This window comes from Anser anser (genome assembly GCF_964211835.1).
Source record: "Anser anser genome assembly, chromosome: 16".
Lineage (NCBI taxonomy): Eukaryota > Metazoa > Chordata > Aves > Anseriformes > Anatidae > Anser > Anser anser.
This window is the reverse complement of record NC_139737.1, coordinates 10,257,436-10,274,027: the sequence shown is the minus strand read 5'-3', so window position 1 is coordinate 10,274,027 and position 16,592 is coordinate 10,257,436. Positions and strand designations below refer to the sequence as shown.

At 52.0% G+C, this 16,592-nt stretch overlaps 1 protein-coding gene and 1 long non-coding RNA gene across 2 annotated transcripts in view; both read left to right on the top strand.

Moving 5' to 3' along the window:
- Positions 1–9,404, top strand: part of JPH2 (junctophilin 2) — a 29,985-nt gene extending 20,581 nt beyond the window's left edge. The window contains exons 3-6 of the mRNA XM_083802231.1: positions 31–149; positions 3,702–4,489; positions 5,775–5,872; positions 6,862–9,404. Of these exons, the coding sequence (XP_083658357.1) occupies positions 31–149; positions 3,702–4,489; positions 5,775–5,855 (988 nt within the window). The 3' untranslated portion in view covers positions 5,856–5,872; positions 6,862–9,404. The remainder of the gene's footprint in view (positions 1–30; positions 150–3,701; positions 4,490–5,774; positions 5,873–6,861) is intronic.
- A 3,458-nt stretch (positions 9,405–12,862) lies between these two features.
- LOC310882872 lies at positions 12,863–15,369 on the top strand. The gene is made up of 3 exons (XR_014573207.1): positions 12,863–13,324; positions 13,452–13,571; positions 13,968–15,369. It is a non-coding gene; the product is annotated as an uncharacterized lncRNA (long non-coding RNA).
- Positions 15,370–16,592: the final 1,223 nt, after the last annotated feature.

The following is a 16,592-nucleotide window of genomic DNA, read 5'->3' as shown; positions in this document are numbered from 1 at the left end:
GCTCACTGTCCTCTCCTCTTCCCTCCACAGGACAGCTCACGCCAAGGCCAAGGCTGAAGGGTCTGAACAGGCAGCTCAGGCAGCTAACAACGAGTCGGGCATAGCCAGGATGATGGCCAGGGAGCTCTCCCCAGACTTCTACCAGCCAGGTAAGACCAGAGGCGTCTTCCAAGAGGGATTTTGCAGTTTCTTTGGGGAATCTGTTCAAACGTTTCAGCCGCTTTATAACTCAGCGTGCTGCCCTCCTGTCTACCTTAAATCCTCTTTCGCACAAGTTCAGCCAGTCCCTTCACGTGGGTGATTTGCTCTTTGCACTGCTGTTTTACCTGCTGTGAGATGTTACCATAAACTGGAGGAAAAACCCACAGCCCCTCAGCTTCCCGGCGTGTTTCTCCCCACGCTGGAGCCCTCCCAGCACCTGGCAGGGCAGGCAGCGAGCTCGGGTCTGCCTGCAGAGCTCCTGCAGATGCGTCCCTCAAGCCACTGTGGCTTTTTCTTGGAACAGCTTTGCACATCGACTCATAGCCAGTATCCTGTGGGACCCCACACTGCACCAGGGTACGATCAGCCTCGGCTAATTAGCGGCTGTAATATCCTGTAAGAAAGTTGATAATGCAAAGTACTACTTCCCTTATTTCCTATTTATTTGATAGCATCACTGCTAATTATTTGGCTGAGAAAACACTCAGGAGGTTCCTTCTTTGTGACCAAGCACTGGGGACTAGTGGATAGAAGCGTAATGAAGCAGCACTGTGAATGCCATTACCTTTCCCTAGGCCAAGCTAGACAGAGCTGTGTTCTTCCTGGAAAGCTTTCCTTTCTGGAGAGGGAAGGTAATAACAGAGCAGAAAACAGGGATCCAAATGTCTATGTTTTTATTTTATCTTCCTTATTATCTGGTTTTGTTAGCTGGAACAAGCGTCCCATCACAGTGGCAAAACTGGGGACAGGAGCCAAACGCTGTGACTCCCCCTCAGCAAACCGTGCTTCCCACTGCTGCGTTGCCTGCAGTGCCTCCAGGTCGCAGTACTACACCCGAGCCCAGGAACAGGGAACAGCACACACCCGGCGTTCGGCTGGGGAAGCAATCACATTGATAGATTTGCCAAAATTCTCCGTATGCCCACCTCGCCCTGCAAATACTAGCTGGGGATACACAGCTCTGCAGGGCTGCCCCTTCCTCCCCGCCGCACCGCGGGGCTCTCAGAGCCGGCTTGGAGCTGGGAACCACCGCAGCGCCTGGGCGCGGGCACGAGCCAGCGTGTGACACTTCACTTAACAATAGCTAAACGTCACTTGATCCTGGCATAAGCCCCTCAGCTGCCAGTCACAGATCCGCATTCACCCTTTGCACACTGGGGTATTTATAGCCCGGAGGCAAAGGAAACTGGAATTCCTGTTGGGAGGTTTTTGACATCTGGCTAGATTACTTTTTCCACCCGTGGCAATTGAATGAGACAAATGAAACTGGCTCTGCAAAATGCCTGAAGCGGCCTGTCCTCTGCTCCTGGCTCCCCAGGTGCCTGAATCCTCTCACTGCCCTTATGTGTGGCTTTGCTTGGTCCTGGCCTCTTTCAGTGGCCATGTATGGGGCTGGTGCACATTTTTCTTCTATGATTCTTGTTAATCTTTATATTCACTTTGTAATCAGAGCACAACAAGGGAAGATGTCTCTTCTTGCAAGGCAGCACCATCCAGGAACAAAAAGGCAGAAATCCACCCTTGGATTTTGCTAGGACTTGTGACATCTGACCTCACAGCCAGGAGAGCCTAGCAGTGTTTGGCAGCTGCATTTCTCCCTGCTATTCCTGTGTTTGGGACAGGACAGTCCTGCTCAGCAAGCCTCACGTCTTCACTAAGTATTTAGCCCTGGGTTTCATTTCGGATGTCAGCCTAACAGCTTAGAGGGGAGGGATGAAAGCCAACGTCCTTGCTGAAATGTGCTGGGAGGTGAAGGAGGTGAGGCAGAAGCAGAGGCTGGGGAGGGGAGGAGGACTGGGCTGTGCAGTGCCCTCCAGGCAGCCGGGGCTTTTGGTGTGAATTATTCAGGAGGAGAAGAAAGCACCAGGAGATAGCAAGGAGCCCAGGGCTGCAGGCAGCCTATTTTGAGGAGTCTGAACAACTGTTGAAAAGGCTTCCAAATAATCCGTTTGCGGCCAGAAATAAACGGCCCTGAATGGGTCGCCTGCTGATTGACAGGAGCGTGCAGGCAGGGCAGAGCAGCTAAAATCAGTGCCCTCTCTCCCCACCGCCCCCTCAGAGCGGAGTCATTGCCCTGAGTGGGCAGGAGTTAGCAGCATGCAAATCACACCACTGATTTATTAGAGGGAATGAAGCGCCAATCTCCAATTTCCAGACCAGGCTCAAGTCTGTGTTAGTCCTTGGGGTGGAGGAGACACAAGGAGGAACTGTGAGGCAGCTGGGGACAGTGCAGCTCCAGAGTCTGTGCTGTTCAGGAGCATGCACCAAGCCCTGTACACCTGCACCCCTCAGCATTACTTGGATTCAGCAGAATGGGGCCAACACCATTTTCAAAAGCAGGTACTTTGCTTTCGGACATGCTGCTTTGTGACCCCACGTTGCCCATAAGGAGCATGGTCATGTTATTCTCATTTGCTCTGGGCATTGTGGGGATGCACAGCGACCCCCGTCCCTGCACAGGTCCCACTGTGCAGGGCACCGTGCACGGTTGTTGTTCAGAAAGACTTTCCCGGTCAGTCCCTGGTGGATTTTGCTCTGCCAGCAGCCCAGTGTGATGGGCTGGCCTCGGTGTCAGGCTCTGGCTGATTTCCTCAGACCTTAGCTGAGCAGCGATTTGTTTTGCAGACATGGCCCGGGGTTAACAAGAAGTAAAGATTTAATGATACGCGAATAATTGAAGTGACGGCAACGTTGCTAAGAGCTGACAAGTCAGCATGGGAGATGAGGCCAGAATGAAACCCGAAGCCCTGAGTCACCTTGTGTGATGGTGCCAGGTGATTTTGCTGGTGGCTGGGTCAGTGCCTAGAGGAGGACTGGCTCTCACTGCCAGCCCTGCTCCATGCATGAAAAACAAGTTTTTCCCAAAGAGAGGGATAAAAGACAGATCATCTGGGGGTACCTGCCTTTCCTGAGGAAGCAGAGCACCTCCATGTATAACTTTTTTAACTGTCCACACTATTAGCCATACTGAAATTTCCCAGATGGGAAAAAAAAACACAAACAAACCAAAGCTTGGATGGGAGCTTGATCCCCTTAAGGCCCAGGATAATCCTTCTGCGTGGCTCCAAACCACAGAAAGCTGGGCTGCAGACTTTCACTGTTTCTTGACTCAGCTGGAGCTGCAGGCCTGCTCCTCCCTGCAGGACAGTGCAGGGCAGGCATCCACCACCATAGGAAATCCCTTCTGGAAACAGGCTCAGGCAGGCAGTGGAAAATGCAGCCTCGCTCCCCTCACTTGGGAGCTTGTCCTGGCCCCGAAGGAGAAAGGCACAGGATGAGTTTGCAGCTATAAAAACACAGCTTGAGGCAGCCAGAGTTTTTTCTGGGGAGGAAGGTGACAACGGGGTGCTGAGATCTCTGGGTTTGGGCTGGGGTATTTTGCTCTCCATCTGGGTACCGACAGCCCCTGGCAGAGGTGCACGGTGCCAGGGCCTCGCTGAGCCCTGTCCCAGCCTCCGCAGCCCCCCCGGACCCTCTCCCACCAACCCCTCTCTCCGCAGGCCCCGAGTACCAGAAGCGGAGGCTGCTGCAGGAGATCATAGAGAACACAGAGCACACCATCAACATGGAGGAGGCGGCACCACCGCGGCCCGAGGGCGCCCCACCGCCCCCCACACCCCCCGAGAGCCCCCAGCTGCACGAGGAGGACGCGGCCCCCCGCCGCCGCCACAGCCCGGCCCCCAGCCCCGCCGCCACCCCGCCGGAGGCCAAGCGAGCCAAGGCGGCCGCCCGGCAGGACGGAGGCCTGCGGCCGGGCAGCTGGGGCGAGGCGGGCGGCGGGGCCGCCGATGGCGAGGCCAGGCCGGCCTCGCGGGGCGCTGGGAGGCCGGCGGAGCAGATGGAGATCGGGCCGCTGCAGCGCATGGCACGCGAGCCCGACGTCGAGCTCTTCAAGGGCTACCACAGCTACGCCGTCAGGACCTCCTCGGTCTCCCCCACCACAGACTATGAGGAAGAGCCGTTCCCCGAGCACGGGCCGCCCTCCCCGGAGACCCGGGGGGAGCCCCAGCGGCACGGGGGCACCCCGGTCCCTCCACGGGAGCTGGAGGAGAAGCCGGCGCCGCGAGTGGAGGCCAAGGCAGAGCAGCCGCGGCCAAAGGAGGCCCAGCCGCGGCCCAAGGAGGCGAAGCAGCGCCCCAGCCCCGAGCGCAGGGTGGCGGGCAGGAACGAGCCCGCCGCTGACAGAAAGACTGAGGCCCGGGCACCGGGGAGGACGGAGCACAAGGCAGGGGCCAAGCGGAGCCTGGCCCCGGTGGCAGCGGCACAGGATGCAGAGGAGTGCGACGAGGTGATGTGTGGCACGTTTCGGGGCAAGGCGGGACACTCCGGGGACAGCAGCAGCTCTGTTGCCTTTTCTGTCACAAGAATTGAATTTTTTCCCTCTGCTGATTCTCTCCCCAGGAAGCCCAAAGGGCTCAGAGACTGTGGTCTCAGGGCTGCAGTGCTCCTCCCCAGGGCTCTTTTTGGGCCTCCAGAGCCTTCTGGAGGAAATTCTCCATTTTTACCTCTCCCACCACCTTTCCACCATCCAGGGTTTTGCTCAGTATGGGCTTTAAATGTGTTTTGGGACCAGCATTTTCTTTGGGAAGGTGCAGGAAGAGGCTGGTCTCCAGCCCCTGGCCTCATGCAGCCCAGAGAGTTCGGGGTCAGCCCTGGGGCCGCCCACCTCCAGCCCAGCTGCCCCGGGCCTCAGGGACCTTACAAATACCTCAGGAAACTTTTCCCACACTGCTCAGTCTGGAGAGTCCCTTGGGATCTGGGAGGCTGCAGAAGGACATTTCCTCCTGTCCTTCCTGTGTCCCCAACCATGAGGGTGCAGTGAGGTAAATCTGGAATTCCAAAATTTGAGGAAAACAGACATTTTATGATATTTTTAATTACATTTTTTTCCTTTTCTCTCCCCATTGCATGGATCTGGAAAGTGTGGGGGAACATGTAGGACAGGAAAAAAAAAAGCTGAGTATTTTTTTTCCCATTACTTTTACTCTTGCAGTAGGGGCACCTTATGAGCTGGTCCATGGTATTGAATCACCATTTGATTTCCCAGGTGTAAAAAATAGTCCCTCAAATTCATTTTGCTGTGAGTGAATACAGCTGTAAAACTACGTTTTATTAGCCTGCTTGTTCCCACAGTCCTTTTGATGTGAACAATCCCGATGTGACTTTAGAGAAGCACTGCTTGGAAATATTTTGGTCTGAGATTAGAAGAATCTCATACAGATGGAATTGTTCATCTTAAAAGTGGCAACTTTACAAACACAGATGATGTTTGGGGTGATGTATGGGTGAAGAAAGGAGTTGGGAGGAACAGGTTGAAATGGCAGTGTACGTGCATGTGGCCAGAGTCCCTAATTTGATTTAGCCTCAGCACAAGCTAGCAGTGAAGGAGTTTGCAGGGGAGAAATGGGAATAGGGATTGATAGATTCAACTCATTTGAAATTCAGGCCAAATACATGTGTGTTGGGAGTTGGTGCTACTGGTATTTTTGAATAGGAGAATCCAGGCAGCTCTGTCTGTCTCCTCACCATGAAACTGTGGAATATAATACTCTTGTTTTGGGTTTTTCTTTCAGGGACCTAACACAATCGTGATCTGCATGGTCATCTTACTGAACATTGGTCTGGCCATCCTATTTGTCCATTTTTTGACATGAGGTGCCCTTTGGACAAGGTAAGAAGAGCAATGAGATTTTATCCTCAATTTGTGACCTCACTGTGGACGTTTTATAGTTGACTAGCTTTACTACCAACACAAGTCATTCATTGATGGGTGCACTGCTGGTAAAAAAAAATGGGGATTTATTTAACAGATAACTTGCATTGAGATTCTCAGTTATCACTTGTTTTAGTGGCTTGTGGAGTAATTTCAGTGGATGGTTCCTGATTTCTCAAAGGTAAAAAATTGAACTGTTTTGCTTGGATACAATCCCACAGTTTTACCTTCCCAGTTGGAAGGACATGAACTCCAGTGCAAGAAAGTGTGATGTTAAATTTGAAATCTGTTTTCTGCAAATATGCTGCAAGAAACACTTTCAATTTACTCTTCCATGGCCAGGTAACTTGTGCCTTGCAATATTTCTTGGCACTCAGTACAACAAAAGGCAGGAACACACAAAGAGAATGTGACACTGTGAAATTTGCAGCTCTATTTGCACCAGTGCTGGTTCTGCCACTGTTACGTAGTTGAGTTTCTAAAGATCAGTGTGAGCTGAGGTGTGTGTGACTAAGGTTAAACTGGAGCTCAGGTCTTCCACCTGAATTAGGATGAGGGCTTGCATTCGGATTTGGTGGCAACAAAATCTTGTGAGGTTTCTTGTGCCTGAACAGTTCCTAGACACAAGAATGTGTCGCCTTGGGCTCAAGATTTCTGTCACCTTGTGTTCAAATACTGGGGGGAAAAACAAACAAACAAACACATCGGGGCTGAACATGACCCTTGGGCCTCACATGAACATAATGTGAGATGCTTCTCCCAAGCTCCAGTGAGGGTATCGGGCTGCCTTCCTCGGGGATGAAATTGCTCTGCTGGGCACTGCTTTCTTTGCTGTGTTATTCCTCTCTCAACCTGCAGAGATGAAAGCTGTGCAGACAGCAGTGGTTGTGTGTCAGTTGTGTGTTTTGCTGCTCCTTGACTCTGCCATTCATTTGTGTCTGGGACAGGCGTTGCTGCTCTTGGAGACCAGAGACCTTGGTGGGGATTAAATCTCAGTCACCCAGAAACACCTAAGAGGAGGACTTGAGATCCCAAGGTTGCACTGCAAATATGAACCTTAAACAAAAGTGCCTGAAGATCAGTTCAGTCTCCCTGCTCCCAGGCTGTGGCTGGCCTCTGCAATCTACCAAGAAAAAAACAGGATTTCTGCAATTCAGCCTCCTTCTCTTCTTTGTGTAAAATAGCAATTGCCTTAAATTGTTCTCACCAAAGCCATCAACTGTCCTGTCAGGCCAGGGATGAGGGATTTATCTTTAGTTGTAGGAAAATGAGTGAGAAGGTCTTATCCATGCACATATGTTGTGTAACTCCCTTGGTTTGACTCAGTGTCAGAGATTTCCCAAAGAATGTCATCCATGGCCTGAAAATGAAGCAATACACAACCAAAATGACTCATGAGAGCCGCGCCACGGCTAGGGCTGGACAACGTCGCCCTCCACGCTCAGATGTCATCCAAAGAGACGAGCAAAAAGTCTTTCTTTTCCCCGCCGTCTGGAGCTGTATTCCGCCTATGGAGGACTGAGAGAGAGGGGAGCAAGTTGACGTTGGGCTTGTTGAAGTGTAACCAGAGTCCTGCCCGTGCCCGCCGACGCGCCGCGCTCAGGGGCTGCGGGGTGGGGTGCGAGGGGCTGGCTGATCCGAGGCTGTTGGTGTGCCCAGGGGTGCTGCGGGTGGAGACAGTGCCCGTTTAGGGGCCGGGCACCATCCGAGCGCTCTCCTGCCGCCAGCAATGCTCCGTGCGGAAGCGTCTTGCAGTGGGTGACTTCCCGCTGTAACGGGAAAGGAAATAGATGTGCTGAATTTGCCCCTTTACCCTTTTTTTTTTTTTTCCTATGAAAATGGTGCAAGTTACAATTAAAAGGAGGTACGTACTGACAAATACCCCCGTACACCCGCAGGTCCCTCCCCCTCGAAGCGCTGGACTGCGAGGGGGCTCAAGTGCTGCTCTTTCACTGAAACAGAGTGAACAGACTTTCCAGCCAGAGGATGCAGGGTGGCTGTCGTGGGAGAGGTGAGGTTATTCCTGAAAGAAAAAAGGTGCAGAGACCCGAGTGACTCCAGTGCGTTTGGGTGTTAGGCTCAGAAATACACAGCAGCCAGACTTTCAGCAGTGGTAGAGCACAGAGGGGCAATTCTTGCTGTTGTTCTTGTGTGTGAGGCTTAGAAGCCGAGGCAGTTTGCACCGATTGTTCCCAAAGCTGCGACAGAGTGACCTATTTGAAGGAGATGTTGCCACCGTCATCTGCTTTGATCCTTAGCAGTGCGAGCTTAGAAAGTCGGCACAGATGAAGTTACAGTTTAGTGTGAGGCTGAGTGCTTGGACATGTTTCTTCCTTCTTTTAAGAGCAATATGTATTTTCTATCTCTTTTTAAGTTAATCGGAAATGTTATTTATAGCTGGTTGTGCACCTCTGTGTATCCTGAAGTCCCACAGCACAGGACTGGGTGGGAAAACCTGAGGGACTGGAAAGAATGGGAAATGTTGGTTAAGGAAAAAAACAGATGGCCAGTCTGCTCCAAAGGTCAGTCTGAAAGGATTTCAGAGCCAGGGCGGCAGACAGGCAGGAGTTTACAGACTGGAGACACAGGGCAGAACCTGCCTAATTTATCTACTCTAATTATGATATAAGGGAGTGAGAATAATTCAGTAGTTTTCTTTGTGAACCAAGTTTATTTTTTAACCTTATTCAGCTCAGGAACATTGCCACAGTAGCAAGTACATGGTGTTCACTGTGGGAGAAGTGAATGTGATCCCTTCCTAAAAGCCATGTGGCTGTACCAGTCCTGAGAAAGCTGTGCAGCATCAGCTACATTTCCACAGAGCATAGTTTAGTTGCAATTTGCTTCTTTCTTTTTTCTTTTTCTTAAATATAAATGTATTGCAAACCCCAGGCTCTGCTGCCTTTGGCATTTTATCCCTGTTTGCTGGCCCTCACCTGCCAGCTCTGCAGTTTCAACATGCCAACTGCTTTTATTAGCTACCAAGACAATTTCCGTTGAGAGACCTGAGGGGCTTTTATTTATCACTAAGCACAAAGAAGGATCTTTTTTCGACAATGCTAAGGTAATTCTTCCCCTTCCTGCCCCATTTTTTTTTATGCATGTGATGTGCACTCAGTAATGTGCTTTCCTCCTATTAACATTCTGAGAAATGTAGGTAGATTTGCTTTTATGTGACATATAAATATATCCATATCGCACTGAGACATGGATATATAGACATATATATATAGCCCCTTAGGGATTTCGTTTTCTTAGATGCAAAATAACAGATTTACCTCAAACTGCATGCTTTCAAAACTGAATAGGATATTGTGTTATACTTTTCAGGTCTTACAAAGATGCAGATACATTTCACTCTTCACATAAAATTACCTTCATCACAGATTTTGCAAGCCGTGTACTACAATCTGTGTACTGCTGTCCGGAGTTTTCTGTCGGTTGTTCTGCTGGACTACGTGCAATAATAAACAGTTATCTGCTCACTGTATCAGTGTTTATCTTTGTGGGGGTTTATTTTCGGGATGACACACTCGTTCCAGTCTTCAAGGAGAGGTCATGATGATGTGGTCCAGAATTTCAGAGGTGACAGCTCGATGGTTTTTAGCTTTTTGCTAATATCTATTTCAAAACCTGCATTTTTTGTTGATAGCGGGGTTATGTGCAAAGAGAACTGTTTTCATTTATTGTTTTTTGAAAGTTTGGTGCCAGGTGTTTGGGGACATCTCCAGCTCTCCAAGTGACCGGTGTGTGCATGCAGCCAGCACGGGGCCCATTAGCCGCAGGGAGGAAACCCTTGCAATGAATAACAAGCACGCACTGATGCAGACCTTGGCTCATAAATAACTCGTTGGCTGCGTTTTTTCTAGAGGATGGCTCAGCTCAGAGGGGAATGCTGGGCTCGGAGGTGGCTGCGGCTGAGCTGTCAGATTCCCGGACACAGGACGAGGTGAGCAAGACTCAAGCCTAGGGTGCCTCGGGCTGTCCGTGGCCACAGGAGCCAGGCTTCCGGGGAATGTGGGGCTGCCCTGGCCTCTGCAGTGAGGGTACAGCACCAGCATTGCTGAGGTCCTCCAAGACCACCAGCAATGGGAGAAAACTGAAAATCACCAGCCAGAGCCTGGCCAGGGTTTGGTATGTTTGCAGAGTCTGTGTGCCAGCCATTGGGTCTCCCTGTATGAGATTTTCCCGGGCCCTCCTGCTTCCTTTCCTGGCTTCAAAAAACACTGAAGCAGGACGTTGCAGCCCTTAGGGTACTTTCTTCGCAATTTTTCCCACAAATATCACAATTAGTTTCTAGCACTCACCATAGTCCAAGGGGGGTCAGCCCCATCTGCCTTTTCCTCCCCCCAGCTCTCCCCAGCCATTCAGCTCGCCTTTCCCCTCTTGAACCCTGCAGGAAACCACTTGCAGACCACGCTGCTCTGCTGCCATTAAAGCCTCGGTCCAAATGCAGCGATGTTCTGGGACCTGCGTGTCAGCAGCGAGCCGAGCCCCATTGAGCTGGCCTCGACGGGAGGAGGAACGGGGCTGGAGGAAATGCGACTCGCTGGCCCGAGGCCTGCCGGGGCGATGTGGGCAGCCGGTGACAGGTCCCTTCTCTGCCTGCCTCTCCCCAGGGCCGCTGCCAAGTTCCTTCCCAGCCACGTATTGCTGCCTGCTCCTCCGGCGCCACAGTTCTGTGTTTGGAGAGGAGTAATTCTCGCTTTCCTTCTAGCCCGCTGGCTTCAGTTCTCTTGCATTGATTTAAAGACCCATGGACGTGGTCGGGATGCCCTGTTGGTGCAACATCTCACATGCTCTTAGGCAGCGTTGAAGTCACGGCAGACCCATGAGCTCACGGCCACCTCCAGCCCCTGATTTTTTTTAGTGAACAGCCAAAGTGATGGGAAATCCAGGCAAGAAGGATGGGGAAATGGTAGTGGGGAGAAGAGTGGTTTAGGGGAAGAATGGGAGAACAGAGCCCAGCACCAGGCAGGGGCACGGGGTCCCAAGGAATGCAGAGTAGCTGAAACCTTCAATCCCGTTTCTATTTCTGGAGCATCTCACATGAGCCGTGCAGAGGGGCTGGCAAGACACAGGCTCAGCCTCCACGGGCAGAAGGGGCTCTCTGCAGCCTGTGCAGGGTGCAAGAGGCCTTGTGGTGGAAGATTCTGTGCCCTGGTAAGGAGCTAAGGAGGCGAGTTTGGTGAAACGATGGCTTTGCTCTCCTCTGGGCTTGTTTTGCCGCTGGTGCTGGAGGAGCCAGCAGCATCTCATTCATCCAGTCACGGGGAGGAGGCGAGGGGCAGCAGGGTAACCGGAGCCCTTCGCACCTCATAAATCTCCGGCTGGTGAATGGAGCAGATCCTTGGCCCATGTGGAGGCAGCAGGCAGGGAGGCGGGTCTCCTGCTGAAGCCATGACGTAGTGCTTCAAATATATGAAAAGTGGCAAAAGGAGGAGCATGTCCCTTCCCCAGGGTGGGGGTAAAAGCGCTGAGACTCTGCGTCGGCAGCTGCTGCTTTTGGGGTGATGTCCCCAGCACTGCTCCCAGCTGAGTGTCCCCGGGTGCAGGGAGAGAAGTCGGACATGTGAGAGCCGGGAGAGAGGCCCTGGCCTGATCCGGTGACTGAAGGGCACACGTTAGTTAGCTTGCACCGGTGGGAGGTGGGAGGGAAGGTGCAATCCGAGCCCCTGTGTCCTTTGATAGCGACGTGCCCAGCCTGGGGACGGGATGGCGGCGCTGCCCTCCGCCGTCCCCCCAGAGAGCAGGAGCATCCCTCGCTCCTGGCCCTCGTCTCGGGGCTAAGGTGGCCCTGGCTGCGAGCAGGTCCTGGGGAGAACAGAGGGGTGACCCTGCTCCTCTGCACGGGGCAGGGGAACTGGTAGCTTTCCCAAAAGCAGCCTGGGAGACGTTGCTTTCATTGCTTATTTCCTCTGAGCATCCACCCAGGTCGTGCCGGCTGGGGCAGCCAGGTTCATTTTCACCTGCACCCTGCAGCCGTGCTGCCCACGAGCCGCGCTGCCAACCAGCCAGGAGGACACCAGCCCTTCACTGACCCTCTGAAAATCCCACCAGCACTGGGACCACCTTAGGACCTTCTCCCTGAGAGGGAAAAGCTGCTGCCCCCAGTCCCAACTGCTGGCATCAGGTGTTCCCATTCAGAGGAGCAGCGAGCAGCCCCCGGCGCACTCACAGCATCCTCTGTCTCTATAGAAACGAGCAGAGCACGAGTCACCGGGCTGAAATTAAAGAAAATCTAGCAACTAGAAAACACTGAAACATCCTCAATACTTCTGCCCCATCACCATACTTTGCAGGTCTGTTTCCTCCCCCACGTAGCAGCTGGGAAAGTGCCCCTGATTTGGGGTCTGCAGCTAAGCCAGGGCAGGGCTGCCCATGGGGGTAAGAGTGCCCGCTGCAGGGGCTGCTTGCACCAGGTAGTGCTCGTCCTACAGGGCTGGTGCTTGCAAAGACTGGTAAGCTGGGGATATTTGAGTAAATAGAATCAACTAGGATCACTCCTGTGGGACTGGCAGGCTTTGATCAGCTGTGAATCACAGCACGCTCCCCGAAATGGATGCTTTGCTTTAAGGAGCGCTGAACAGCATCCTGTGGGCGAGCAGAGAGGAGACAGCTCCGAGAGCCAAGGAGCCCTCCAGAGGGCTTGTGAAATACACTTTGCAAAACAAACAAATAACTTCGGAGTGATTACACCAATATTGCTGTAGCACTATCCCCCCAAGCCTTATTAGCAGCTCCTTAATTGGAGCTTGCTTGAACTAATTAGTTCAAAGAAGCAGCCAGGGGCCAGAGCAGATTGAAAAGGGGCCGTCTTTAATTCATTCCTTGATGTGTGGTCCACCCTCGCTTGTGCCTCTAAAAAATGTAAGCAGTTGCTCAGCATGTTCCGTGGTGAGCTGTCACTAGTTTAAAGGTACTGCTATTTTGGTTTTACTAACATGCTCTTTACTCCTTGCAGGGCTGTACCAAAGAGCAGAGCCAGGCTCTTGTAGCCAGCTCTGGTTGCATCATGGTGCCGTGTCTCCTTCTGCTCCATTTTCCCTCCCTTTTTGGAGGGAGCCACGGGTTCTTTGCGGGTTGCTCCCCAGCACAGCCTGGGGCTGGCCCCCAAGGTGCTGGCAGGAACCAGGAGGCAGAGGCTGTCCCAAAGAGCCCCCAGCACGGCCACGCTCTCTTCTGATACCATCAGCTGTGGATGCCCAATTACCCTGCTGAAAGCACCCCTCCCACCAGGCAAACCTAGAGGTGATGTAAGAAGGCAACCTGGCAGGTGCTTATTTCAGTAACTTACTTAAATTCTGGTGTTTTGCAGTAGTAAATAGTCCTTGCTGAGGACCCTGCTGCTAGCCCCGTGGAGGTGACTGCTCTGGCCACAAGCACTGCGCTGGGGTCAGCCAGAGCCAGGTAAGGTGCTGGATGTGGTGTCTCCGTCACTGGAAGCCTCTGGTGAAGTTTCAGCCACCGTGGGGTTTTCCAGCCCGTAAACCTCCCACCTCCCCTGAGCCACTTCTCTCCTCCATCCTCCCCTCAGCACACACACACGTGCTCCCACCTGGTGGCTCCGCAGCACCCGTGAGCGTGGCAGAGCCGAGCACCCCTCTCCTGCCACCAGACCATCTCCATTCAAAGCAAGCCGCTGGCATTTTACCAGGTCAGTAAGCACTGCAAGGGCAGGATTTAGAAACAGCAAGCTTTAATTAAGAAGCTAACAGGTTAGATCAAATTAAGGAGCAGCTTCAATGCGGTAAATTATTTAGGAGTGATTTTTAGGATCTGTTTGGGGACATTCATAAATGTGCAGCCTGCGCTCGTGCTGGTGGCAGTGACTAAGCACTGAGGGCAGCACGCTGCTTCAGGCTTTGTGAGCTGGGGGGGCTCAGGGTGCAAGGTATGCTCAAGTTTGAAGGGAGCTGTCGGATTTCTTGTAAGGAATTGAGGCTTTGCTCAGACCCTGGATACCCAGAGGAGGGAAGTCCCAGTGACTAGGGGTCTGTGGAGAATGTTGGACCCCTGAAGTGTCAGTGGTTCCTTCTCTCTGCCACGCCAGGGCTTGCCACGCCGTGCTGCTGCTCCTGGCTGAGCCAGCAGGAACGCCTCCCGCGCTCCCAGCTGCTCCTCCCGCAGTTCCAGCCGAGCACTGTGCGGCTGCACAGACCCAGCACCACCAAACGTGGCACCACGGCCACAGTTCCTGGAGACGGCCGGCTTGTCTGCTGAGACCTCGCCCTGAGAAATGACACGCACTGAGGAGCGGAGAGCACTTCAGGGAACTGCTGGAATGCGAGCTCCCAAAGGTCCCTGCGGGGCCAGCGCCGATGAAGAAATAACATCGATTTCTCTCTTCTCACCACCGTGCCCAGGAGGAGCTCCCTGCCCTGTTGCACACCAGGGGTTGTTTTCCATGGGCAACCCTGGCATCTTTGACCCCTGTCTGGCCCTGGGGGTCGTTGTGGTCTCCATGGTGTGGGTCCGCTCAGCCCCACCCTGCCAGAGGGGATGGAGCCCCATGGGGATGCCCAGGCTGGGGGGACTCTAGCAGCGATCCTGGAAGGGCTGAGCTTCAGAATGTTTGTGATCTTTTCATTTCACCTAAACTAGGATTTTTTAGAGAGGGAAAGCATTGAAGTCTGTCCTCCTCCAACCAGATAAAGGCCAGGACAGATTTTCATCCTCCTGTTTTCACTTTCCTTGTTAGATACTACTTGCACAAAGGAAAAAATGCTCGTGAGCCCTCACCCTGCAGTGACTGGGATTTGGCTCCTGTCTCGGTTCAGTGCTGGCTGCAGGGGTGTCCTGCCCTCCTGGGTGTGCAGCAGGCAGGCGGCAGAGGGATCAGGGAGCAGAAGGAGCAAGCAGGCAGAGGCGTAAAGGTGACCGAGTGCCTTTTGGAGAAAGGAGAAGGGAGGGGAGGTTGGTTCTTTCCAAATCAGAGCCACCTATCTCTGGGGTTTCCAAGTCCAGAGTACTTTGCATTGATACACAAAGGAGCGGGCTGTGCTGGTGACTTTGGCTGCCTGTGGGGACAGCCCAGTTCAACCATCAACAGAACCTCGGTCCCAGCAGGTGCTGCCCCAGCTCCCTCAGGGCTGATCCACCTCTGCAGGTTTGTGGCTTTGCTGCTGCTGGTACAAAACTGCTTCAGCTGCTAGCTCCAGACTCCCTCCAGCCTAATCCCTCCGGGAGCCATCAGCTGAAGCCTCCAGCAGCAGTTATTCCTTGTAATTCCTTTCTGCTGGCAACTTCTTTCCTAACAGCATGTGTCTGTCTGTCTTCTCAACCAGCATCTCCTTAGCAAGCTGAGTGCTGACCTTCCTCCACCTAAAACCCTCCCAAACCCTCCCAATGCTTCAGCATAAGCGCAGGGAGAAGGGGCAGGAGCTCATTCCTCATCTACTGAGTTTAACGCTCCAGTGCCTTTACTGGAGGTCTCGTGGTGCTGGGAGAATTTATCTGCCAATTACTTCTCAAGAAGTAACAAAGGATCATGCAGTACTTGGCAGATAAGGGCAGAAAGGGGAGAAGAGAGCAGGTCTTTTTTTAATTGAATCTCAAGTATGTTGAACAAAAACTTCAGAACCATCAATTAGCTGTTGGCCCGGGGCTAAAATTTAATTAGGAGAATAGTGCTTTCAAACTGTCACTGTCTGGGAAGGAAAAAAAAAATGCATTAAAGGGAGCAGTAAAAAATGGAAATGTGATGGGGAAGACAGAAAAGAGTTTGCTGGGATGCTTGTGTTGAGCTGTTCCTTGTGGTGCCAGAGATACAGGCTGCCCAAGTGCCTGTCCCTTGCCTCAGAAGTGCCCTAATCCTAAACCCTGATTTTAATCCTAAATCCCCATCCCGTGTGGCTGCATTACCTGGGTGTTATATTGAGGTGCTTCTGTGCTTACCGGTTTGGTTTTTTTTGTCTGCAGATGCTTTTGCCTTTTTTTTTTTTTTTTTTCTTTCTGAGCTGCTATGGAAAGAACTTGTTCTAATGGGAAAAAAATCTCTCTACTAGAGAAAAGATTATCACCAGCAGATTTTTTCACTTCCTAATTTCTTTTGGTAAGTAGAATGCTTCTCTTGCGCTGTAGAAAAAGTATTTCCCTTCTTTTCAAGAAGCAACTCCCAGATTTCTTTGCAAAGCTTTCTTAAGAGTAACAAAGAGGAACTTTGCTCCTGAAGTCCCAATATATGCAAAAGAGCACAAAATTACATGAATCCATAAATTCCAAACAAACACTATTTCATAAATATCTGCAAAACCAGTGTTCTCTCTCCTTATCCTACAGTTATTCTGGAGCAAAGCGGGCAGTTTAATAATCCACAATATAACAACCGTACATGCAAAGCCACCCTATACCAAAATGAAATAGATCCTGAACGCTTCCGTGCACATTGGTGGGAAGTGAGGTCTTGTTCTGGCTCGCCCAGGGAAGTTATTTTCCATAGACACAGAACAGTTACTTAAAGTCTTGTGCTCTTAAAAATATCTCACGGATCTTTTCCCAAGTAAGATGTAAGCCTGTGATTTAACGCTCTGGGTTGCTGTAAAGCAGTGTTGGGTGCTGAGGCTGAATTGGCTGCTCAAAGAAGAATTGTTTACAGTCACTTCAGGGTTATTGGTGGCTGACTCTTATTTTATTTGGCAAGAGCCTTGGCATTTGGCTCATCTGTAATCTCTTATGT